General features: G+C 35.7%; 1 protein-coding gene across 3 annotated transcripts in view; it reads left to right on the top strand.

Moving 5' to 3' along the window:
• The window catches only part of LOC149791847 (aromatic-L-amino-acid decarboxylase-like), a 56450-nt gene that overhangs the window by 6498 nt on the left and 22445 nt on the right, over positions 1 to 27507 (top strand). For all 3 annotated transcript variants that reach the window (XM_089970352.1, XM_089970354.1, XM_089970353.1), the window contains 8 exons: positions 5651 to 5865; positions 8282 to 8395; positions 12036 to 12155; positions 15224 to 15358; positions 20557 to 20700; positions 21308 to 21374; positions 22790 to 22884; positions 24167 to 24234. In XM_089970352.1, coding sequence (XP_089826478.1) covers positions 5665 to 5865; positions 8282 to 8395; positions 12036 to 12155; positions 15224 to 15358; positions 20557 to 20700; positions 21308 to 21374; positions 22790 to 22884; positions 24167 to 24234 — 944 coding nt within the window. In that variant the 5' untranslated portion in view covers positions 5651 to 5664. The remainder of the gene's footprint in view (positions 1 to 5650; positions 5866 to 8281; positions 8396 to 12035; positions 12156 to 15223; positions 15359 to 20556; positions 20701 to 21307; positions 21375 to 22789; positions 22885 to 24166; positions 24235 to 27507) is intronic.

The raw sequence follows: 27507 nt of genomic DNA, 5'->3' as shown, positions 1-27507 counted from the left end.
TTTCGACCGCTGTTTTTAGGTCCGAGGCTGGTGTGGCCCCCTCAAGCCCTTCCGCCTTCCAGGATCCCGGGACATCAAATGTGGGATTTTCAATTGGGACATGGTCTCGCCTCCTCGCCTCACCCCCGGTTAATAACATGATGCATTAGTACTTGCTGTTACAGATATTGGTTTCTATTACGTGGCATACGTTAACAATGTCCATAGCACTCTGTGCGGAACTACGTTACCTCCAATTGGCGGCTCTCTACAGTTTCGTATTTTGCATAGGTTTATATTTTTAAGGAAAATGAATATCACAGACGTTCCTCACTGTCTATCTGCCTATTTAAAAAGATCTTGCATATCTTCGGCATTGTTGAACGAACTTTTAATTTCCTTTTTTTTGGTGTATGATTGATCGGTGCAATTTGGGTTATAGAGTGTACAGCTCGGCCTTCTTTCAGATGTGCGCCAGTAAAAAACACTGCTAGATCCTCTTGATCATTTTCAGTTCATGAACTTCAAATATAATTTGTAAAGAAAGAGAACCGATAACGTTTTTAAATACTTTTTATAAAATATATTTTGTAATTCATTTGCTACACTTTAAAGGAGGTGTAAGTGTCTTGTCCTGCAAAATTCTTCAACCCTATTTTAATAACTGCTAAAGATAGTGTACATTACACTAATTCAGCCTAATTTATCGAGCACATTCGATCAGCCATTTTCTTAGCTGTGTTTTATTTAGATCATGTACTGTTTCCACAAGTGCAGCATCCAATGATATTTCAGCCACAATACATGATAGTAACATAGTGGTAAGGTGCATGTGTATGTATTTCTTTTTCCAATAGAATTTTGATCACAAATTTATTTAAATACAAACTTTTTATGGGTTATTTATTTCCCTTGTGTATTCTAAAGGGTTTTTAATCCGATCTAGGCTTCAATGTCCTAGTCGAATTCCCTTCCCTTTTTGTTTTCAAGTGACCTTTGCTAAGGGTCTTCTATATCCTGTGTATTAGCTATTTTGATTGTATGCTATATATTTGTATGTAAGGAGAGCATTAGTGTCGAATTTCCACGCCAGTTTTTCTATGACTTGATTGATTTGATTTGAAAAATATATTTTGCTGTTTGGTCCAAAATTTAATTTTCTTTAATTTGGAATTATGATTTTATATTTGAATGAGAAACGGTTGCATTTATAAACGAAAAATAAAATAAATTCCATTGTTGCACGTGTGTGTTCATGATTTTTCTCACTTTGAGAGAGACAGCCATGCCCCGTTTAAGGAACCACATTTATTTTATTTTCAATATGCTTCTTTTAAATTATGGGCAAAGCCTTGTCTGCCAGTATGGTCTAATTTTGGTGCATTTAAAACAGAAAATTTATCCAAAAGGGTCTAAACTCAAAAAGGTATATATTAATATATTTTAAAAAACGATGTTAACTCCCTATACCAGTGCTGTCCAACCTTTTTGACACCTCGGGCCGCTGAAAAATATTTTCCTCGAAGCCGAGGGCCGCAGCAGAAAACTGAAAAGCAACGACTATATAGCTGCTCGAGCTCTGGCGGGCGATTTAAGATCAACCCGCGGGTTGGACAGCACTGTCCTATACGTTATTATGGGTAGCCCTTAGTGTTAGGTTTACTAATATCTCCCCGTATGTGTGTTCTGTCTGCCCGTGTCATGAGACTCATATGATTTAAGAATCAAACCTGAGATGGAATTTGTTTTAGGAGAACATAAACTGGTAGATGTATATAGAAGATTAAATATTTTAAGGACGGAATACACATATGAATATAAAACCAATAAAGGGAGCAGACTAGACAAATTTCTATGTACAAATTTTGATGAAAAAATACATAAAGAAGCAGGAATATCTAATATAAAAATTTCGGACCATAAACTTATATTCATGACCATGGAAATAAAAAGTAAACAAAGATGGGGAAAAGGAAAATGTATGTTTAATAACTCACTTTTAAAAGATAAATTTTGTAAATGAAATAAAAAAGGAAATAGAAGATTTTAAACAAAAAGAAAATATAGACATGATTATGGAAAGGGAAATTTTAAAAAAGAAATTCAAAGAAATAGCTATCAAAGTTTCAAATATTAAAAGTAGGAAATTAAAATGGGAAAAAGAATCTATTAAATTTCAACTACAAGTAACAAATAGTAGCGATTTAGAAACAAAACTAAAAAAGAAATTGGATGAAATTATAGAGGAGGAAATGAGAGGTAGGGAAATTAGGGCTGGAAAATTTACTCAAATTTATAAAAAGGCAGAGGGTTTATATAAAAGAGAAGAGAGAAGAAAAGGGGGTGGGGGTGGACATTGGATAAACTAAAAATAGTTGAAAATAAAGTAACAACAGATCCGAGGAAAATTATGAACTACATTAAAGTTTTTGATTCAAATTTATATAAAACACAGAATATAGCAGGAATAACAATTGACGAATATTTGGAAGGTATCCCCTGCGAGGTGATATCATCAGAACATAAAGACTTATGTGATGACTTCATCTCGCAGGAGGAAAGAAAACAGAGTATACAAACTGCAAATAAAGGGAAAGCACCAGGAGGAGATGGACTCTCCGCAGATTTCTATATGAAATTCTGTGAGGAGTTGTCGTCCATACTTGAATGGTTATACAATAATATTCTACTTAGAAATAACAAAATGTCTGAAACTATGAGGGAGGGAGTTATAACTTTAATATATAAAGGAAAAGGAGAAAGAGAAGACCTTAAAAATTGGAGGTCCATCTCCCTCCTAAATATGGATTATAAGATTTTAAGTAAGATTTTAGCAGACAGAATAAAAAAAGGTATGGACCAAATTATCAATATACACCAGACACGTGGACCTAAAAAGAGAAATATACAAAATAATATCCTTAATATAAAAACAATTATAGATTATTTAAAATAAAATAAAAGGAAAGCTGCCATGGTACTTTTCGATCAAGAAAAAGCCTTTGATAGATTAGAGCATAACTATATACAAAAGGTTCTAAAAAAATTCGGTTTCGGAGACAATTTCCGAAAATGGACTAAAATACTGCACAATAACATAACCTCTAGAGTACAGGTTACTGGGATCATGACGGATAAATTTGAAATTCAAAGATCAGCGAGGCAAGGATGCCCACTATCTATGCTATTATACGTAATAGCAATTGAAATGCTAAACATCAGCATGAAACTCAGCAAAGAAATAGTTGGTATAAAAGTTCCAAATTTAAAAGAGGATGTGAAAATGCTGTAGCATGCAGATGATTGTACAAACTTTATAGAAGATCCAAATTCCTTTAAACACTTAATAAAGGAATTTGAAAAATTTGGCAAAGCATCAGGATCGCAAATTAATCAGGATAAAACAGAAATTTTAGAAATAGGCAACTGGCGAGGTAAACACTCAGTTTTACCAGCACATCTGTTTAAAAATACAGTTAAAGCACTAGGTGTATACTTTGGATTAAATGAAGAAAAAGAAAACTGTAAAAAAAAAAAATAGAAAATGAAATTAAAAAAGATGTTGATATCTGGGCACTAACGCCGCTATGCATCATGGAACGAGCCCAAGTGGCAAAAACATATATGTATGCCAATGTCAGTTATATCATGAAGTCTATTGACATAAATAACCTTACCTTAAATAATATAGATAATCAAATTATAAAATACATATGGAATATTAAAATGCATTATATTAATAAAGAAACCTTATATAGGGCCAAAGAAAGGGGTGGGATAGGAATACCTAGCCCAACACTTTTAAAAATAACAAATATTTTAAATAGATTTAAAAGAATAAATGCAGACCCCAAATTACCGTGGGAGGGAAAATATATATATATATATATATATATATATATATATATATATATATATATATATATATATATATATATATATATATATATATATATATATATATATATATATATATATATATATATACTGGTTTGGTTTTATATTACGGAATAGGATTGATATTTATAAAAACAATTATCTTACTAAATTGCTCGAAAGCCCTAGGAAATTTAGAAGTATTAAAAAGATTTATTATTTAAATATAGAGATAGAAAAGAGTTATGGGAAATTGATGTGAAACTTACTTATACTTGGATAAGAGAGGAAATAACAGGAAAAATACCATGTAAAATAGAAAAAGAGCATATGTATGTTAACTGGAAAATAGCATGGGGGCACTGGTCGAAACTAGGCTCCCTAAAAATTCAAAGCCTCTGCTTCAAATACATGCATGATGCGTGGTTGACGGGAGAGGCTGCAGCGAGACGGCATATGGTCAGAGTACCGGCCAAATTTCCGCTGTGTAAAAAAGGCCGACTAATAAAAAACATAAATTGCTGCAATGCATACAAACAAAAGATAATGGAGAAAAAGTAATAACAGAAATACAAAAAAAACGATACATACAAACAACAAAATATACTATATCTAGATGGTAACTTTAACAAAAACACACTTTACAAAATATTTACAAATCTTATAGTCACAACAATGAAAGTATGCGGACAAATTATAATAATAGATAAAAAGAGATAAAGTTCACCATAAGGAAAAGTACAGATAAGGACGTTATGGGGCTATGTCACATGGCGCTACGTGAAGTGAACAGGCCCATAAAAGAGTCTAGAAAAGGAACCCTTATGGATTGGACATTTATACAATAATACATATTTAAATCGTACTTTTTCTTACTTTTCACTTCTCATTACTAACAATAGTACAGCTCTATACCGTACAAACCACCCCGAAAGGGAAGAAAATCTTCATATAGAATTATTCTGGCTCTTTGGCATAAATTTCAAATAAAAGATGGACCTGCTCGAGAGATATACGAAAATAAAAAAGTATAAACCCCACCTCGAGCACAGTTTAATCTTATTTTATATGCGAGAGTGATAAATTTAATAAACACATATAAACCAATAAGGTTTCAAAATTGTACATACAAAGAACACTCCTCGCCAAATTTCAAAATTAAATGAACACTCCCGGTGTAAACATAAACAAGGGAGAAGATAAGACAACTGGGATTTCTGTTTAGATTTGGCATAGTTTGCTGTCCCAACATGGAAACAAAAAATAGCACTCAGAACATATAGCACACACACATAGCAAACATGGGACGTAGGTGACCCTAGCAAGGTCGACAAATTTACTAGGGAAGGAACTGCGAGAGGTTAATAGAAATCATTCTCAGATGAACAACCCTATAGACACACTAGGGAAACTTAGAAATACCCCATTCCAAATTTCTAAATCAAAAGTTTTTAAAATTTCTTTAAAAACAACACACCTTTGGGGGTAACAAACACACATAAACTATTTAAAAGCTTTGGCTAAGTTGGGGGGGGGGGCATCTGTTTGGTGCCCCCCCCCCCCAAAAAAAAACAAAACAAAAACAGTATCATTAGACTCTTTCACAAGCCTGTTCACTTCGCGTAGCGCCTTGTGACTAAGCCCTGCCACATCTGTGCCTCATACTTCTCCCAGACAAGGTTACATGTGTCCCTCTGTAAAAAGGAAAAGCAGAGCGAAAGAACATTCATTGTTTATTAGTTTATTAGTAATTATTGGGTTTCCTATTTTTTTTTTTTTTTTTTATATCTCTAAGAATTTAAAACAAATATGGACGCTGAGGAGTTCAGACGACGTGGACGGGAAATGATTGACTATGTTGCCAGCTACCTGGAAAATGTCCGCACACGCCAGCCTTACCCGGATGTTCAACCCGGTTACCTTCGTCATCTGATACCCGACTGCGCCCCAGAATCCCCCGACTCCTGGGATGATTTATTCAAAGATATCGAGAGAGTTATAATGCCCGGGGTATGTAACCTCAAGATAGGTTGCTCAATTTCAAATCAGTATCGTTACACCATGCAAAAATATCCTCGATATCTCACTTTTGTTTCTCTGTTTTTTTTGTTTGTTCCCCCCCCCGCCCCCATTTTTCACATTTATAGACCACTTTGCTGACTAGGTAAAGATATTAATGGCAGCAGGGGAAACAACAATAGAAGCATATATGCTATGTTGAATATGATGATGGTCTCATTACAATTTGGTGGTGGTAGTAGCAAAACTTTTGCTGGCATTATTCATGCGTGTTTGTGATTTGGATTATTAACGTTGCTTTAACAGTTTTTCAATTAAATCGCTACAATGTTTGCAGTGGCAGTTTATAGTGATGTCTAGCACTGGGGCATCATGCCGCAGAATGTAGCATCTGATGCCCCACCCATTCACATTATCATGACACCAGGTTGACCAACCCTAACACTAACCTCTTAATGCTGAGCACCAAGTGAGACAGCTGTTAGTACCATTTTTGTAAGTCTTTGTTATGACTCTGCTGGGGTTTAAACCCACGACCTTCCGCATCCTAGTCAGACGCTCTAACCACTAGACCATTATTAATGTTGGTAGTAAAAATTGTGGCATTGTTGTTGATGTTTTGGCTTCTTATATTGGCACTGATAGCAGAACACTAGCAGTTGATGTAGTTGCGATGACCTTGATATTGGTAGTAGTGGTTACAAACTAGCAGTAGTCGATATTGTTGCTGTTATTGTTATTATTATATTTGTTGTAAATAAACTCTGCTCAAAGATGTTAACATGCAAATTACGGCCTTCTGGTGCCTTGATTTTATCACCTATTTACATCATACTTTAAAAATTGATTATCTGACCCACACCCTGGTGGAGGATGTGCATGCCTGGTCTATGGTGGCACAATAATAAATACAAATAACCGTAATATTACAGAACCAAGATTCTTGGCCATATTTTAATCAGCTGCCCGCAGAACTAATTTGGTAAAGATTATAATAATTCTTTGACAGGAGATAGTCTACTCAAATGCAAATTTTATATAAATCTGATGGCACGGAAAAGTCTGCTTATGACAGGAGATTTGCAAACTTTGCTAGTGATTTTTGATATCCAAGATGGATGATTTTCATCGATTTGATATTTAGCATTGAAATGCCTCAAAATTACAAATATTAAACACATTTCCATTTTTTAGAAATGATTAAAATATGCACATCATCCCTTCACATTGGTCATTTCAAATTTACTTGTTATGATTCATACTCATATCTTACCATAAGCATTTCTATCATTTCTTAGGAGATCATTGGTTGTGTTAAATCTGTGGCAGGCCTCGTCATTCTTGATCTTTACATTTAGGAGATCATTGACCATGTTAAATCTGTGCAAGGCCTCTTCATTCTTGATCTTTACATTTAGGAGATCATTGACCATGTTAAATCTGTGGCAGGCCTCATCATTCTTGATCTTTACATTTAGGAGATTATTTACTGTCTTAAATCTGCGGCAGGCCTCATCATTCTTGCTCTTTACATTTAGGATATTGACTATTAAATCTGTGGCAGGCCTCATCATTCTTGATCTTTACACTTAGGATATAATTTACTGTATTAAATCTGTGGCAGGCCTCATCCTTATTGGTCTTTGACTGTTGTTGTTGTTGTTGTGGGGTTTAACGCCATTTTTCAGCACACGATAGGCTATATATGGCGGCCAGTATTAATGGTGGAGGAAGAACCAGGGAAAACCCCGGAAAGAACCACCGACCCACGAGAAGCTACTGGCATGCTTTCTCACATATCTACATTGGCTGAATCTGAGACTCGAACCGGCGCAGACAGAGGTGAGATGGCAGTGATCCGTAATGGCGAACGCTTTAGACCACTCGGCCACTCAGGGCCCCCAGTCTTTGACTGTGTTGATTAGATGAGAATTAATTACTAGATCATCACATGAGTGTGTCTGCTACACATGAGTGCATATAACACCGATTCAGTTACATCATTTTTTGGTGATGCATGCTTTAAGTCGTGATGGAATATAGGCTCATGTGTGCAGGCAAGGCGATGGGTGCTGTTTACCCGCGAACCTGGGTTCAAATCTCTGCAGAGTATGAATTAAAAATTCTCTAACCTGTATGATAGTATTATTTGTATTAAATATCAATTCTGCCTACTATTATCAAGCATTCTTCTGTAGAATCCAGGAATAGGATTTTCTGTTACGTCTGGTGTATATAATTCTCTCTCTCTCTCTCTCTTTATATATATATATATATATATATATATATATATATATATATATATATATATATATATATATATATATATATATATATATATATATATATATATATATATAAACATTTTTACAATATAGTAATTTCTTTTTTCAATTATTAATTTTAGGTAACCCACTGGCATAATCCTCACTTCCATGCCTACTATCTCACAGCAAGCTCATTTCCAGCTATTTTGGCAGATATTTTGTCCGATGGTATTGGTTGCCTTGGTTTCACTTGGGTGAGTTTGTGTTTCTGTCTTTCCTTTGTTCTCGCTTAATCTTGCTCATAACACACATACTTATTTACAAAGAGACACATAGTTATGTACAAAGAGACACATAGTTATGTACAAAGAGACACATAGTTATGTACAAAGGGACACATACTTATGTACAAAGAGACACATAGTTATGTACAAAGAGACACATAGTTATGTACAAAGGGACACATAGTTATGTACAAAGGGACACATAGTTATGTACAAAGGGACACATAGTTATGTACAAAGAGACACATAGTTATGTACAAAGGGACACATAGTTATGTACAAAGGGACACATAGTTATGTACAAAGAGACACATAGTTATGTACAAAGGGACACATAGTTATGTACAAAGGGACACATAGTTATGTACAAAGAGACACATAGTTATGTACAAAGAGACACATAGTTATGTACAAAGAGACACATAGTTATGTACAAAGAGACACATAGTTATGTACAAAGAGACACATAGTTATGTACAAAGGGACACATACTTATGTACAAAGGGACACATAGTTATGTACAAAGGGACACATAGTTATGTACAAAGGGACACATAGTTATGTACAAAGGGACACATAGTTATGTACAAAGAGTCACAATATAGTTATGTACAAAGGGACACATAGTAATGTACAAAGGGACACATAGTTATGTACAAAGAGACACATAGTTATGTACAAAGGGACACATAGTTATGTACAAAGGGACACATAGTTATACAAAGGGACACATAGTTATGTACAAAGAGACACATAGTTATGTCCAAAGGGACACATAGTTATGTACAAAGGGACACATAGTTATGTACAAAGAGACACATTAGTTATGTACAAAGAGACACATAGTTATGTACAAAGGGACACATAGTTATGTACAAAGGGACACATAGTTATGTACAAAGGGACACATAGTTATGTACAAAGGGACACATAGTTATGTACAAAGAGACACATTAGTTATGTACAAAGAGACACATAGTTATGTACAAAGGGACACATAGTTATGTACAAAGGGACACATAGTTATGTACAAAGGGACACATAGTTATGTACAAAGAGACACATAGTTATGTACAAAGGGACACATAGTTATGTACAAAGGGACACATAGTTATGTACAAAGGGACACATAGTTATGTACAAAGGACACATAGTTATGTACAAAGAGACACATAGTTATGTACAAAGGGACACATAGTTATGTACAAAGAGACACATAGTTTTGTACAAAGGGACACATAGTTATGTACAAAGGGATGCATAGTTATGTACAGAGGGACACATAGTTATGTACAAAGGGACACATAGTTATGTACAAACGGACACACATAAAAACAGCTGAAATCTGATAACCAGCACTAATACACGAAAGATAATATAAAAGCAATAAATAATTGACCCTGGCAAAGCATTCATTAAACATAGAACTGAGATTACAAATTTACATGAAACTGAGATAAAATAAATACAAAGTTATTACTGACACTTGCATGAGATCTTTTGCTCTAATGTACACTTTACTGTTAAATTATTACTCAATATATTTTATAGCTAATTCTTCATAGAATTAGCATTTCTAATTGAGCATTTGGTAAAATCTGTTTGCTCCAACAGTTATTAATTAATGGCCTCATTTCCATGAAAAACATCCGTCAGCTAATTAATCAGTTCTGAAGTAGTGGACACCTATTTATTGTATATAGAAGTAGACTTTAGTGACCATGATTTGTCTACATTATTCTACAGTATTTATGTCCTTACCTTGACAAATGCAAACTCTCTCTATCTCTCTCTCTCTCTCAGTATATTAGCAAAACCTACTACTTTTACCATTCATTTCATCTAGCATTTACTGTTTTGAGCACTTAATGGTTTTATTGCATCATTTCCTGCTGATCTGTCAGTTCCTGGAATAATTAGTGCTGATCTGTCAGTGTCTTTATACCATCCATTTCATGGAACAATTACTGCTGATCTGTTAGTGTCTGTGGCATCTGTTTCATGGTATTATTACAGCTGATATGTTGTTTTTATGACATTCGTTAAGCAATAATGTTATGTTTGTCGCTCTGCTTATCCATGTAATTACTTCATCAAATTCAGTGTCGCTTTGCTTATCCATGTAATTGCTTCATCAAATCCAGTGATTTAGCTTGCGTAAGTCACGTTTCAAGCTTAGAGATCCCATTTTTATTTCTATTAAAAATTAAAGTAATGCTGTCTTTTCATTGCTGACTCATAATATCGATTTTAAATAGACGATCTGTGTGGGTTATTTATGCATCGATGATAACAATAATATACTTTATGTTGGTTGCTGTCTGTTGGTATTTCTAAACAAACCATTGCAGATGTGCTGGGAAATGAAATACTGGGCTGATGTTTGTAATTTCTTGGATATTGCTCCCCTCTCCCCCACCAGAGATGGAAGACGGAAACAAATTTTGTTGTCCTCCATCTGTATTTCAAACTTACCTTTAGCTAGAATCATATAGCCACTATTAGGTTAGCTGCTATAAAACGCTACTGCATGCACAGATACTCCTTAATTATCTGTTACCCTGTCGATTCCTAAACTGATGGGCAAAATCATACATGTACATCTACATAAAGGAGCAGGGGGAGGGTCCCCCCCCCCCCGATTTCACCTTTAAGCATGTCTTGGCCTACATCCATAAAACTTAATAGCTGACCACTGCCTGTTTGATTAAGTGGAGAGGCAGCAGTATGCTATGGGTATCTTGATCTCTTCATCGTAGATTTACCCCAGGCTAGTGACCCTTGATGTGTTAAAGACACATTAGCAAATAAGTGAAAACAATCACCCCTAGCTCAATGACAGGGCTGTGACATTGGAACTTGAGCCCTGTCAGTCGGGCTGTCATTGATAACTCATTCTTTTGTTCATTTTAGACATATATTTACAACTCTTGAACCCTACCAGCCAGATTTGGTCTGACGGAAGTATAGGGTTTTGGCGCAACACTTTCTCACCATGACTGGCATGTACAGAAAAAGAATAAGGAGCTGAATTCAAACGATGTAGTACCAACATGATTTGTTTCTTTTACTTTACTTACACAATATAAACCATGTAGTCGAACAAAAACGTTAGGTCCATTGGCAGATCTACTGTTTTGGGGTAGGAGTAGGTGATAGTGTGTGGAATGGAACCTTAAGTCGGGGTGAGCCCTAGAAGTTCCTGCATTTTAAGCATTTCCAGGGTATAATTTTAAGCATTTCCAGGGTATAATTTTGAGCATTTCCAGGGTATAATTTTAATGAGATCTAAATGTAAAGAAAATGTTCTAGTTGTTTTGTGGTAATGGGGGTGGGGGTGCTGCTGACTCGGACCCACCCTGTCACCTCAAGTTTCAGAAGGATCTCACTTTTGACACAGAAGGATCTCACTTTTGACACACAGCACTGCAACGCATTAATAGAGCTAAAGACTCAATGAGAAGGGTGTCACCTTTAAAATGTCTGTGTGTGCATTGTAAAATCTACAGACCTTTACATCAGCCCTTCAATACAAAGGTAACTATCTAAATACAAAAAGAACTCACTCATTCTAAAGCATTCACAGGGATTTCTCTCATGAAATTTTCAGGCAACAAGCCCAGCTTGCACAGAGCTAGAAGTAGTCACCCTTGATTGGCTGGGGAAGATGTTGGACCTCCCACCAGATTTTCTTTCATGCTCTGGTGGAAAAGGAGGAGGAGTTATACAGGTATGTAATGAATTCCAGTCACACTACGCAACAGACAATACGGACATTGTAGGCAAGGGTTATGTAATATACATGTATGTGAAGCTGCATTCGAGTTTTGTTCTTAGTCGGAGAAGAACACGTTTGATACGGCATATGAATACATCATGGCCTGCCTGCCTCTATGTGTCACATCATCCTCATTCTTTTTCTACCGACTCACAGCACAACACGCATGTAGTTTTTGTATAGATTACCTAATAAGACATAGAAAACTTCAGATTTGATGGTGCTACTTATTCTCAAGAAAGGTAGAAGAGATTATTATAAAGTTAAACGAGAACTTGAAGTAGATGAACGAGAGTGTCTAGTTTGGTAGAGATAATGTAAGATTGTCTGGTTTGGTAGAGATAATGTAAGAGTGTCTAGTTTGGTAGAGATAATGTATGAGTGTCTACTTTGGTAGAGATAATGTAAGAGTGTCTGGCTTGGTAGAGATAATGTAAGAGTGTCTAGTTTAGTAGAGATAATGTAAGAGTGTCTACTTTGGTAGAGATAATGTAAGAGTGTCTAGTTTGGTAGAGATAATGTAAGAGTGTCTAATTTGGTAGAGATAATGTATGAGTGTCTACTTTGGTAGAGATAATGTAAGAGTGTCTAGTTTGGTAGAGATAATGTATGAGTGTCTACTTTGGTAGAGATAATGTAAGAGTGTCATGTTTAGTAGAGATAACGTAAGAGTGTCTAATTTGGTAGAGATAATGTAAGAGTGTCTAATTTGGTAGAGATAATGTATGAGTGTCTGCTTTGGTAGAGATAATGTAAGAGTGTCTGGCTTGGTAGAGATAATGTAAGAGTGTCTAGTTTAGTAGAGATAATGTAAGAGTGTCTAGTTTGGTAGAGATAATGTAAGAGTGTCTAGTTTGGTAGAGATAATGTAAGTGTCTAGTTTGGTAGAGATAATGTAAGTGTCTAGTTTTGTAGAGATAATGTGTCTAGTTTGGTAGAGATAATGTAAGAGTGTCTAGTTTGGTAGAGATAATGTAAGTGTCTAGTTTGGTAGAGATAATGTAAGTGTCTAATTTTGTAGAGATAATGTAAGTGTCTAGTTTTGTAGAGATAATGTAAGTGTCTAGTTTTGTAGAGATAATGTAAGTGTCTAGTTTGGTAGAGATAATGTAAGAGTGTCTAGTTTGGTAGAGATAATGTAAGTGTCTAGTTTTGTAGAGATAATGTAAGTGTCTAGTTTGGTAGAGATAATGTAAGAGTGTCTAGTTTGGTAGAGATAATGTAAGTGTCTAGTTTGGTAGAGATAATGTAAGTGTCTAGTTTTGTAGAGATAATGTGTCTAGTTTGGTAGAGATAATGTAAGAGTGTCTAGTTTGGTAGAGATAATGTAAGTGTCTAGTTTGGTAGAGATAATGTAAGTGTCTAGTTTTGTAGAGATAATGTAAGTGTCTAGTTTGGTAGAGATAATGTAAGTGTCTAGTTTTGTAGAGATAATGTAAGTGTCTAGTTTGGTAGAGATAATGTAAGAGTGTCTAGTTTGGTAGAGATAATGTAAGTGTCTAGTTTTGTAGAGATAATGTAAGTGTCTAGTTTTGTAGAGATAATGTAAGTGTCTAGTTTGGTAGAGATAATGTAAGAGTGTCTAGTTTTGTAGAGATAATGTAAGTGTCTAGTTTTGTAGAGATAATGTAAGTCTCAAGTTTGGTAGAGATAATGTAAGAGTGTCTAGTTTTGTAGAGATAATGTAAGTGTCTAGTTTGGGAGAGATAATGTAAGAGTGTCTAGTTTGGTAGAGATAATGTAAGACTGCCAAATTGATCTTGAGTTTTCTGGACTTGCTGAAATTAGCCATAAGGACATGAATATCAATATGGAATCCTTTGGTTGACCACGAGATCTTCTGTTGTCTTGCATTGAACGGACACGGGTCAGATGAAAGAGTTTCTGATTTGTGGAGACAAAATGATAATACTTGTAATGAGGTTTCCAAGATAACGCATATGAAATAAGAGTTTCTAATTTATTGGGAAGAATGCAAATCTTTTGATGTAGATTATCGTACTGAATAACCAGCAGTGGGAGGTGTCTTCAGGACAATGTCTGTTGCCCTATAGATTAAAAATAGCTGTTGCAAATGCCCAAAACAAAGCAATATATCTGAGAGCGAGAGAGAGAGAGAGAGAGAGAGCAAGCGAGCTAACTACTGTTTTAAAGACACCAATTTACTCTCAATGTTGCTTTTATTGCGGTCAAAAAGTAAAGTAATTAAGGTCAAGAATCTAATTACATTTCTGATTAGGACAGTTAAACTCAAAATTACCTGCTTTAATTTTCCTTTTACGGGGATACAAATTATAACAGAGTCAGTCATGCTGCTGTATCATAATCATTCAAGATGAAATAAATTCATGAAAAATATATCTGAATAGTTCATTATAAAAGCAGCTTATCAAACAAAAATGTTTAATGTAGATTGTATTCATTTGTGTTCTCGTATTAAAATCTAAAGTGTAAAATACATTAATCATTGTCAAGTTTGAAATAGTTCAAATCAGATAGAGCGGACCATTCTAGAATGAAACTCTTCAGCAATTGCGCTTTCATGACATTGCATGTAAGAGGTCTAGTCCGGTTTTCTGGTTCAGAACGTTTTTCATGAGTAAATGATCTAGTATTAGGAAGCAAAAGTTTCATATCACACACATGCCTTCTGTAGGAATAATGCATGGGTGAACTGATGGATTGCCAACAGTGCTCACATTCCACCTAACAATGGACACTTTTTGAGTGTTTCATAATCAGAGCCAGGATGAACACTTGTTGCTGGGCATGCCCAAGAAGCTCCATCACCTTCATGATCATCCATTTATAACATAAAGACTTTCTAATAGTCATAACTTCAAAGCTGCCTGTCCAGTTAAATGTTCAATTTATACTGCCAATTTGTTTCCTTTAAAATTAAGTTTTGTTTCCATGATAAAAACTTTGATTTGACTATAGATTGCCATTTTAATCTGTATGCAGGTTCTCTCTGCTCTAGAGATCCATCGATTCTTTTCATAATCCACTTCAAATTTAAGGGTACAGCCAGCGAGGCCACCTTGGTAACCCTACTGTCTGCCAGAACCAAGTTCCTTCACAAAATGAAGAAGGACAACACTGAGATGGAAGATGGTGTTATCATGTCCAAGTTTGTAGCCTACACGTCGGATCAGGTTTGTCACTGTTATTTAAAGCTTAATTCCAAGTAAAATCTGCAGAAGTTACTATTGCCCATCACCTCTCCTCTCTTTCTCTCGAAACGTGCGATGAAAGTGGAATCACAAAACTAGATGGAAATAACTTTAGCTCTTTGAAATGACCTTCACAAGAATTATAATCATGAACGTAACAAAATTTTATTGAAGTGGAATTGGGGGTGAAGTAAACTTTTTTTTGTTTTTGACCAAGCTTCCTGGGCCATTTTAGGACCCATTCAACAATCCGAGCCTTGGAAAAATGCTGATTTCTTAATTGCCAAAAACTAATCTGAGCCTTGTATCCACCACAGATGTATCACCACGTGATCATCCATGGGGGTAAAAAAAAGTGTGTGTGTAGTGTGTAATTAAGTCATTGTTTAATAATAATAATGAGTGATTCTGTGCTCATTAACTATGGAATCTCGTACATCTAAACTATCTCAACAGCGACTAGAAGCAATTGATAAATATCTTCCTGTTCATGATTCTGTCAAATATCAATTAGAACAGCATCAGGAAGCTCAGGTGGAATTTACAGAAGGTACAGGACATTTATTTAAACCAGTTGTCGAACCAACCCAAAAAATTGTTGCAGCAACTGAGACAGCACGATTAAAATCCTTGAGACATTACCCATGGTTATTGTTGGTTGTCTTCAACCCACTTCACCACCTCTTCAAACACAATCCGAAGTTCATCCGCCGCTGCTGCCACCACTAAAAGGTAGAACTAACATACATGTAGTTGATAAATTTACTGAGATCCAGACAAAATACTTGATATTGCTGGGTTTGGATAGGATCGTAGAGAACAATATGTAAAACCAGAATACGTTTACACTCAGAAATCTGCCGATTGGGTAAGAGATGTATTTTGTCTTGTTAGTAATACTCAGCAAATCAGATCTAAAAATGATAGTGACGATTTTAAAATCTTTAACCAGTCAGTAGGGGAACATGTGCAAGAGTACAGGAGGAAAGGAGAAAAAAACAGGAAGAAATGAAGAGTCAGCTTAAAAAAGCAGCAAAAGAAAGGAGAAATCTGGGCATAAGTACTAGATCTGAAATGAGAGAAAAAAATGGCAGAAGCTGAGTTAAGGGCACTTCCCAGCACTCTGAAACCACAGCCAGAATCACATCATGAATCGTCACCTGAAGAAGCAGCCGGATGTGGCCTTGCCACTTGCAATGTGCAAACACATCTTGGTCATAAAGAAACAAACACCTAAATCGCAGGTGATTTATAATAAACTTTGTCCCAATAACATCTTCACTGTTGTTGATCGACTAGAAATTTTGAATGGTGGAAGATTAGCCGGAAATAATTTTCCCCAAAATCATCAATGTAGCAGCAGCTATTTGTTGGTAGTTAATCACAAGTGGTATCATGGATAGCAGCATTTATCGGATGCTAATTAATGAAATTACAGATGATTTTACTACAGCGATTGATCAGTTAGATCAGTGATAACAGAATAATACGATTATACATAATGCTGAACATGGGTCAAAGTGATAAATTCACAATTACCAGTATATAAAGTTATCTATGGAGATGGGATTGGTGATGTTGTTCAAGGTCTATTCAGAACGGTGGCCCCAAAAGGGATCCCAATTGCAAAAGAATTAGGAATGAAAGCCATTGACATTGTTTGTGACAAAGCTATTAGCACCATTGGTGATGTTACTCAGCAATCCAAGACAGTTTTGCAAGATTAATACAGCGAAAACCGCAGCCATTAAAACTGCCCAGCACCAAAGTAATGCCAACAAGTGTCAGTAAAATAATAAATCAGGCTGCAAATGAACGACTAAAAGAATTAGCGGGCATGCCGTCACCCAGCCTGCCACTGACAAAACAACAGGCCACTGAGAGAGAAAAAATAGAACTGCAAGTCTAATAGCAGGAAGTGGTCTGGCTTGGATGTCATTTTAAACAGCAAATAATATAGCAAAGAATATTATAAAATGTTAAAGCGTGTATCTGATCCCGCATTTGACACGCCAGTCCTGAAAGACGAATCGGTGCATAATTGTCAGTAATATACTTATGATGGACGTGGATGAATAAGACTACAAGTCCAAGATACAAGCAGATATTTCCTGCCCGCTGAGGCATTCATTGAGATTGAAGGGCAGCTTTTGAGAGTAGATGATACAACATATGGAATTGGAGTTCAGGTTGGTTGTGTTAACAGTGGCATTATGGCATTGTTTAATAGTGCCACATACATGATTGATAAAAAGAATATTGAAACATGTCTATAGAATGTTGACATTGCTACGACGATAGTGGTTCTCACAAGATATTCTGATGATTATTCATGGTCCGCTGGTTGGTCAATGATGTTCGCCAAAGATACCATTGATGAATTCAAGTACAGTAGCATAATAAGGAACAACGCTGGAACTATAGTCATATTATTGAATGAAAATTTCAACCAAGGATTTGCAGCACGTCGATCATGCTAAAAGCCAATGAAGAATTTTCATGTGCAGTTCCACTCTCACATATCTCTGGATTCTGCATGGTTTAAAAACATCAACAAAAAAAGGGACAGGGTCTAAGATTACCAGGAACACTGAACATTTCATTAAAACTACCCATGTCCAATTTGGATTTACTTGATGCCACTCGGCGATTAAGCATAAAAAACTTTAAAGGAGTTTTCATGTGTGATCAATTACCAAAAAGACCAAATTGTGTTGAAATTGGTATCATTAAGCTTAATGGAAGTTCAGGGCCAGGTACTGACTGTGTTGCATATGGTATTGATCCTCGGGGTTGGTGTTTAAGTTTGAATCGTATGGATTGGTGCAACCAAAAGAATTTTTAAAAATATATCAGTGCATTTGTTGTCCTGATCTGGTATACAACATATGCTAATGCAGACATTGACAGATCCACCTCCATGTGGTCCAGAAGTACCTGCTGTACTTAGCACTATATCAAGGTCATCAGTGCCGCTGAATAAAGTTGTACACGAATACACCATTGGACGGCATGACCATCCGCCATTTTAAACAGGTTACTAATTTATAATGGTAGATATTTACGGAAGAACTGCTAATCGCAAGGGCCCTGGTTATGTTGATTTGTCAGTGTATGCAACTAAAGATGAACGTGCTGTTCTTATGAATCTCACTGGTGTTAATGAGGATGAGGTTGCTGTTTTAATGAGGAATCGGTTCCTGTTTTAATGAGCATGAGTTTGCTGTTTTTCAGGCTCAGCATGGAAGGTTTAAGATGAACAATATTAAGTGGGTGAATATTATCCAGCAAGTTATGTACAAATGTCATTATATTACATATCAGGGTGATCTCTAATGCACACTTGTGTGGGTATAGTCTTGCCATCAAGGTCCAACACATGCTCGTCCTGGTCTGCAAGAGTGAAACCAAGGTTCATCAACCTCGTATTGCTGTATGGAGATACTTTGGCGCTGTTGGAGTAGAATGTAACCCTGTGACACTAATCTTGACGAACCTGAACTTCAACTGCCGTTGATGGTATCACAGGTTAAATTATTTTGGGAATCTTGTTATTATATTGGGCCAGCCAAGTGTCTGATAAGATGTTTGAAGAAAATCCTCCTAAGTTTGTATTTCTAAGTGTTTTCTTACAGCAGATATGTATATTTAAATATAAAAAACCTGGAATGTTTTAACTGATTTATGTATCGACTAGTGAGTTTCAAGTAATGAATGCTTTTCTTATCATAAAATGTTTATCAAAACATTCCCATTTGCTGTTTGAAGTAGATCTTGAATCACTTAAAACATGTATTATTAATGCATTTGGTCTACCTTTCTTTTTTCATGTTACATATTTTAATAATGCTTTCGGTGCACCTTTTTAATTTCATGTTACAAATATTAATACTTTCGGTGGGGGCCCCGAGTAGTCTAAAGTATTCTCCGTTATGGATCACTGCCATCTCACCTCTGTCTGCATGGGTTCAAGTCTCGGATTCAGCCAGTGTGGGTATGTGAGAAAGCTTGCCAGTAGCTTTTCGTGGGTTAGTGGTTCTTTCCGAGGTTTTTCCGGGTTCTTCCTCCACCATTAATACTGGCCATCATGTATAGCCTGTTGTGTACTGAAAAATGGTGTTAAACCCTACAACAACAACAACACTTTTGGTGTACATTTCTTATTTCATGTTGCATATATTAATAATGCTTTTGGTGTATATTTCTTATTTCTTGTTGCATATATTAATAATGCTTTTGGTGTACCTTTCTCATTTCATGTTGCATATATTAATAATGCTTGTGGTGTACATTTCTTATTTCATATTACATATAATGATTTTGGTCTACCTTTCTGATTTCATGTTACATATATTATTTATACTTTTGGTGTACATTTCTTATTTCATGTTACATATATTATTTATACTTTTGGTGTACATTTCTTATTTCATGTTACATATATTTAGCCCAAAAGGAAATTATTATACTATAGGCTATTCAAATTGAAGAGGTAACTGTCCCAATTCACCACATAGAAAAATATTTCGTTTATCTCCTTTCACACCTAAAAAATTGTTTCTGAAATTGGCAATGATCTCTTTCCACTTTGATTAAAGCCTTAAATTTCACAGGCAGTTGGTGCAGCTAGTTTATCAAAAGTTAAGTTCTAAAATACAGTTGACATTATTGTTACAAATCATGTTTTGAAATGGAAATATGCCTTTAATGATTGGACAGCATGTGTTTGTGAATCAGTGAACTGTTCCCTTATTATCAAATAATTCCCAGATATTTTACGTGATTGATTATTAGTTATTCATTTTCAGGGTACTGTTTCTGATCTATTGATGTTCCATCGGCAATCTAAAATATAGAGCCTAAGTTTTGCAAACTTTAAGTTTTCATTTTAGACAATATTTATGCAATGTATTTAGAACCTGTTGGAAATCATCATTTAGAGCAGTGACATCATATAAGCACAACAGTATATAATAATGCTTCCGGTCCATCGATTCTCACATTTTCACAAACGATTTAGCTTGTTTCAGTCTGATTATTTTTTTTACTTTAAAAGTGAGATTTTAACTAAGTTAAACAATTTCCAGCCTTTTTTGGATTGCACACAGCTGTAAAAAAAAAAATGAAATCATACTTTCAGTACCTAAATTAATTTAAATTTTGTCTTTAACCTACTGTAGGCTCACTCATCGGTGGAGCGTGCGGGATTGATTGCCGCCATTAAAATGCGAAAGCTAGAAACTGATGATAAATGTGCACTTCGTGGACACACTCTCCAGCAAGCCATTGAGAGCGACAAGGCCAATGGTCTTGTACCTATTTTTGTGAGTTTTTGCGAAGTACACAATTCACTGTATTTTTTTCTCTATTCGTAAAAGGTAGGACTGTGAGATTATGTTGAATTTTATGCAGGAATATATGGAGGAATGCCAAATAGTAGGGACTCAAAGAAACTACTCCATGCAAGGATGATCCATATAATAGAGGATCTTGCATGAAATGATGAATATCTTATGGAATCAAGCTGTCTTTAATGCAGATTTTTTGTGTTTCTTGATGAGTTTTGTTTTTAAAAAAATAAAAAATAGCATATTAGAATACTCATATTTATATGTAATTCTGAAAATTACATTGCCTAAATTTGAATTTAAGTTCATCCTGTCATGAAGGAATAATAGACATAGGAATATTGGATGAATCTTTTTGTGTTTAGCCTGCAATTTTTTTATACTGGGTTCCTCCATAATTATGTGAGCACAACCTTCATAAAAAAGAAACTTCCATTTTATTCTTCTTCTCATTTGAAGATATTGTGGACAAGAAGATGAATTGATATAGAAGCCTTCTCTTTTTGTCCTGAATAATATTTATATTGTGGAAAATCAAGATCACATATCTATTAAACCTAAGAATGCCAATTTCTATTTCAAGGTATGTGCTACGCTCGGGACCACGCTGTCTTGTGCCTTTGACAATCTTCTTGAGATAGGGCCTATTTGTAAGTTAATCTCAAGGTCACCTTGAAATGGAGGAATTATAATTTAATTCATAACTACCATATAATGATCCCTCTTATAATTTTAGAGGAAATTTCAATACATTTTTAAACAGAGTTAAGTTCCAGTAATCTTCATCTAGTGGAACTTCCTCGCATATGCTTTAATACTATGGCAATGCTTCATTTATGTGTAGTTTTGTATTTAAACAGGATTAACAAATGACATTGTATGTGGTGCTGAATTACAAGCTTTTGTTGTTCACAAACCTTTTCATAGGTATTATGTATATAATTTATGTTCTTAATAATAGGCCATACAAGAATAGACATCCTACACAGTTTGCTTTGCAAAATTGTTTGCCTGAAAACTCCGATCAGACTTGCAACTATCTGGGTCAGACTCTTTTCTCGTGTTGTGGGTAATAGTTGTATAAAGGAAATTGTGTCTGACCCCTCAATGGCTTTATTAGCTCTCGATTGAAGATATTGCAAAAAACTTAAGGAACTGTCAAAGTAAATTTCATTTTTATCTGATTTCAAATAGCATTACCCATATAAGCAAAAATATCTCCGTAGTTTCAATAAAATATCACCCCTATGGAAACTTTAAAATTGTCACATTTGTCTGCAATGTTTATTGGTACATCTTACTGATAATGTTCACAACAAAGCTATTTGTCACCCTATCCATGATATTTTCATTTCTTTATTGGATATTTTTGTGCACTCCCGTACATGTACCTCTTGCGAATTCACTCCAGGGGCCCCTGGGTGGCCATGTGGTCTATGACACTGGCCTTTACAGATCACTCTCACATGTCAAAGCTGGCCATGTGAGTTCGAGTCTCGACTTGACCAAAGTTCATATGTGAGATATCTTACAAGTAGCTTCCCATAGGTAGGTGTTTTTTTTCCCAGGGGCTTCCTATGTTCTTCTTCCACCAAATATACTGGCCGCCATGTATCCCATCATGTATTGAAAAATGGTGATAAACACCACAAATCAAATTCATTCTACTGGTTTAATAAAAAAATTATTTTAAAGTTAATCTGAGAATGGGGCCAATTTTTTGGGGGTTCTAGTACATATTTCAGTAATTTTCATATCATATCGTAATTTATTTCAACATAGTTGCCATGCTCATTTTGAACATGAACTGAAAACTTGTATGAACATACTCATAGACGTGACAAATCGTGTGATCTTTTTTGTAAATGCAGCATTTGATTTTTTAATCTCTTTACTTCTACATAATCAGTTTGAGTTAAAATGTGGCCTAGTCATACTGAAGGACTTTATCACATATTAAATGAACTCATTTTGTACTTTTGTCATGAAGTTTACCACAAACAAAACTTTTCTGGAATGTGTGACCACGTTAACTATGATCCATTTAGCTAATTTTTAATTGTAGGCGAGAAAGAGGGAATCTGGCTACACATTGATGCAGCATATGCTGGAAGTGCTTTCATCTGTCCAGAGTTTAGACCGCTTCTCAATGGCGTTGAGGTAACTAGTAGAACCAAATTATATGTTGCTTTATTAATTTTGTCACTTCTGATTGTTTTATTACCTGTTTGGGTAATGATAGTATGATGATAGCAACGTCTTAAAGAACAAAGAATGTATACATGGAGCCATGTTGATGCTGTAGACGATGCTGTATACATGGAGCCATTTTGATGCTGTATACCTGGAGTCATGGTAAAATCATATAAACTGCTGTAGACGGTGCTGTATACATGGAGCCATGGTAAAATCCCACAAATGGCTGTATACCTGGAGTCATGGTAAAATCACATAAACTGCTGTAGATGATGCTGTATACCTGGAGCCATGGTAAAATCACATAAACTGCTGTAGATGATGATGTATACCGGGAGTCATGGTAAAATCACATAAACTGCTGTAGATGGTGCTGTATACATGGAGCCATGGTAAAATCACATAAACTGCTGTAGACAATGCTGTATACATGGAGCCATGGTTAAATCACATAAACTGCTGTAGATGGACAGTGTATACCTGGAGTCATGGTAAAATCACATAAACTGCTGTAGATAGACGGTGCTGTATACATGGAGCCATGGTAAAATCACATAAATGGCTGTATACATGGAGTCATGGTAAAATCACATAAATGGCTGTATACATGGAGTCATGGTAAAATCACATAAACTGCTGTAGATAGACGGTGCTGTATACATGGAGCCATGGTAAAATCACATAAATGGCTGTATACATGGAGCCATGGTAAAATCACATAAACTGCTGTAGATAGACGGTGCTGTATACATGGAGCCATGGTAAAATCACATAAATGGCTGTATACATGGAGCCATGGTAAAATCACATAAATGGCTGTATACATGGAGTCATGGTAAAATCACATAAACTGCTGTAGATAGAGGGTGCTATATCATGGAGCCATGGTTAAATCACATAAATGGCTGTATATATGGAGCCATGGTTAAATCACATAAATGGCTGTATACCTGGAGTCATTTTTATACTGAATGAAATACTTGTTCTTGATATTAAATGCAATGATTCTACTTGTATTAGGTAGACGTATTTTTGGGGCTGATGCATATTCTTCCGGAACTCGAGTACATTATGCACTACTATTATACCTGCATCTTTTTTTTGAATATATAAATTGATTTTTTATTTTTTACTGTACAAGTGAATCATGAACCACGGAAGCAAAACATTCGCCTATAGCATAGTACTCTCATCCAAGTCAATTACAAATTTCCCCAGTAGTGATAGGACTGTTCTCTCTTTTCAGTATGCCACATCTTTCAACTTTAACCCTCATAAATGGCTGCAGGTCAACTTTGATTGTTCAGCTTTGTGGTAAGAACAACCCAGCATAAATCAAACCTTGCCATCCGGAATCAGTAGGGTCATTATGAAAATAACCAGCTGGACCTGTAAATAGCACTTAAAATAACGACAGAAAGTCAATCTAAACAACTAGTTGTATAATTATTATTTATCTTGCTAATATTACCAATGGCAGACTAGATTGTGTGACAGTTGCATGAATTCTTTACAGTAAAGCATCTCAAAATGTTTACAATAATGTTTTCTTGCTGAATGAAGGATGATTGTAGCTATCTGCCAGTTATGATTTAATTCTTTATATTATACACTAAATTATCAAATATAGAAATTTACTGATGAAGGTTTCTTGCATTTTTCTATTTTTGTACTCCTCACATCAGAAAACTATAAGAGTATTTTCACATGTAAAAGTTTCAACTTTTTCCCATGGTGTCATGTGGTCAAATATTTAATATGTCAATAACTCATTTGTTGCAGCATGTTATGTCATCTGAAAATATCCTTTCCCTAAATCGCTGATACCAAACTGTGGATAATATTTTTAATACATGTCAAACTCTCTCATCTGAATTTTTCAACAGTATTTATGTACATGAGTAAGAGGTTAATATACCTTGATTAGATTTGGTACACATTCTATTTGCAAAGTAATGTACTTGTAAAAGTTTAGTTTAGTACGATTCACTGCATATCAATTTTCTGTATAGTATCACAATAAATATCGGTTGCCATTTTGCTATATCATTTTCATTAGACTGATTCTGTAAATATTATTAGATCACTGTGATTAGTTCCAGTTTGCACTTTAAGACATGAGGACAGCATTAGTATTCCTGCTGATGTCACCCCGAGCAAAGGTTTCCAGTTGGATGAGTATCACAGTCCAGAGGGACTACTAGCCAGGAAGCAATCCTGGTTGGCCCTCTTGGCAGCAGCTATAACCTCGAGCTCCACCTTCACCACCTCAACCTGAAAAGTCTTTATGGTAGAACCAATAGGCTTGTTACTGCACAAGTTGAACGGTCAGTCTTCTCTACCATCATTTACGAGCTTGATCAAAATCGAATCAAACTAATAAAGATACTGTTTCGCACTTTGCAAATAGGACCAGTTCTGTGGATCAAATATCCCATAAACCAACCATCATAAAGAACTGGACAACATAATATTAGATAAAATGCCATAATTCTGCCACGATCGGACTCTGTCAATCATATCAGCATACCAATTTAAGTGCCACAAGATACTATGCACCTTGTGTCCAGCTCTAAAAGATGACAGGCTTAGTGATCTTCTGGGAGTCACCATATCCAAATTTTGACTATCTCCTAGAATGTTTTACCATCACCTTAGACGATCTCCTCCAGCACCATCTCAGACTGTACAAGAGACATCGCAACATTCTTATAGAGATGGTGAAGACCGCTCACAAGATCCACTGTCTTTGCTAGACCCAACGATGTCAGGAGAAGACTATCTCTTTCGGACATCAATCAAAGATGTCTTTTGCTTGTTGCCCCCAGAGGTTTATCCTTCTCCATCAGCAGCTTGGTCCAAATTTTTAGCATCTGTTGACTTGCTAATCAAAAAAGACAAGACAATGTTCTAACTGATCCCATGGTCTTTTTGATTGGCTGATCTATTGGTTTAGTTGCACAGAAAATTTCAGTACCTTAGTGTCAGTAGACCTTTCTTTTTGCAGTGGCACCTTCCATCAATTATTTATAGGATATTATATAAAACACACACACACCAGTGTTTTACATAGACACCCCAGCAAGAGACAAAGACATTGCAAGCCTGGGAATGTCAAAACCCTCCTCAGTACTGTTGGGCTGGAAGTTCTTTATTAACACGCAACAGTTCATCCAGAATGTCGTAGGCTTCATGTTGGACTTAATCTTGAAGGTAATCTTCCAAGAAGCAGAAAACAGGACCCACCACGACTTTGCATCAGACATGTCTGAGAGTCTGTCTTGCCAGTAGTAGTAACAGAGCTGGACAATGCCTTAACAGTAGCAACAAATCTTCAGCTCATTGAAGGAGATGCAGTGCTCTATATTTAAAAGAACCACCACAAAGCCATGCTTAGAGCACAATGACTCTCTTCTAACCTCCTGTTTCAAACTTTAAGCAAATCGCTATGGAAGTAAATTTCACACAGAGACAGTTTCGGGGGCTGAGAAGACATTTCAGCAGAAGTAATCAGATGGATAGAAAGGAGACCTGTAGGATATAGCATATAGGGAAACATTCACACCAATCCTATAGACGTAGAAGGCCACAGTTATTAAGAGCAAAGGTGGACAAGAAGCAGAAAGAAGGGGATCGTTCTCAACCCAGTTTTTCACCACCTTGCAAAAAATTACATTCTCTTGCAGCTTTTAGTAGACATCCCATTTGGTTGAAGACTCCTATATTCGTCGTTGTCAAATGAGACAGAATTTGCCATGAATATTGACCCAGCAAGCAGCAGAGGGGGCGAACAGACCAACCTATTTTTAAAAAATAACGCTTCCACGGAATAATAAATAAAATAAACCCTTATTTCGATAAAATAATCCTTATTTACTAAAAATAAAGATCCGCTGACGGGTTCACTTCGTCGAACCACAATTGAAAAAAGTTAAATGGTTGTGAAAAATTCGGCGAGAGAGAGTTTTCCATGCGGGGAAATTAAATCGTGGACAAATAAATAATGGCAAATATCGGAGAAGCGCTTACAACTCGACTAGCACGAGAACGACTGGCCGCGATTAAAAAATTTATTCCCGTCCGTGACAGTGTTAGGCAAAAATTACAGTTACGACAGCAGGAAAGAGAGATTTTTACAGAATCCGCCGAGGAATTGTTTAAACCTGTTACAACAGCTACTGAAACTGTTAAAACTGCAATCGTAGGAAAACCTGATCCTGCTGATCCTGATAAGGGAAAACCGGGATTGCTTGAAGTATTACAACAGCATGGAAGAGTTTTGGAAACTATCTCGGATAGACTTCCACCTGGTGGTGTAGATCTCGCTGTTGCAGGTCCAGTTGTTGCAGGTCCAGCTGTTGTTGCTAAAAAGATTAAACCCAGAACAATTATTCCCGCCGCTGAAAAATTCACCCCAGGATTTGTTAAGGCAATCAAGGGAACACCAGAAGATAAATTAGCCGAAATGGTATTACGGGGATGGGATCGCAAGGATCTTGCTTTGGGCAAAGAATATCGTTCTATGAAAGACAGTGATTTTGTTAAAAATATTTTTCTCGTATACTATAATAGAAAAAAGAGTGGTGG

This window comes from Sinohyriopsis cumingii, chromosome 9, assembly GCF_028554795.1.
Source record: "Sinohyriopsis cumingii isolate HCF-2022 chromosome 9, ASM2855479v2, whole genome shotgun sequence".
Lineage (NCBI taxonomy): Eukaryota > Metazoa > Mollusca > Bivalvia > Unionida > Unionidae > Sinohyriopsis > Sinohyriopsis cumingii.
Note: the sequence above shows the minus strand (reverse complement) of the source record. Positions and strands in the feature narration are given on the sequence as shown.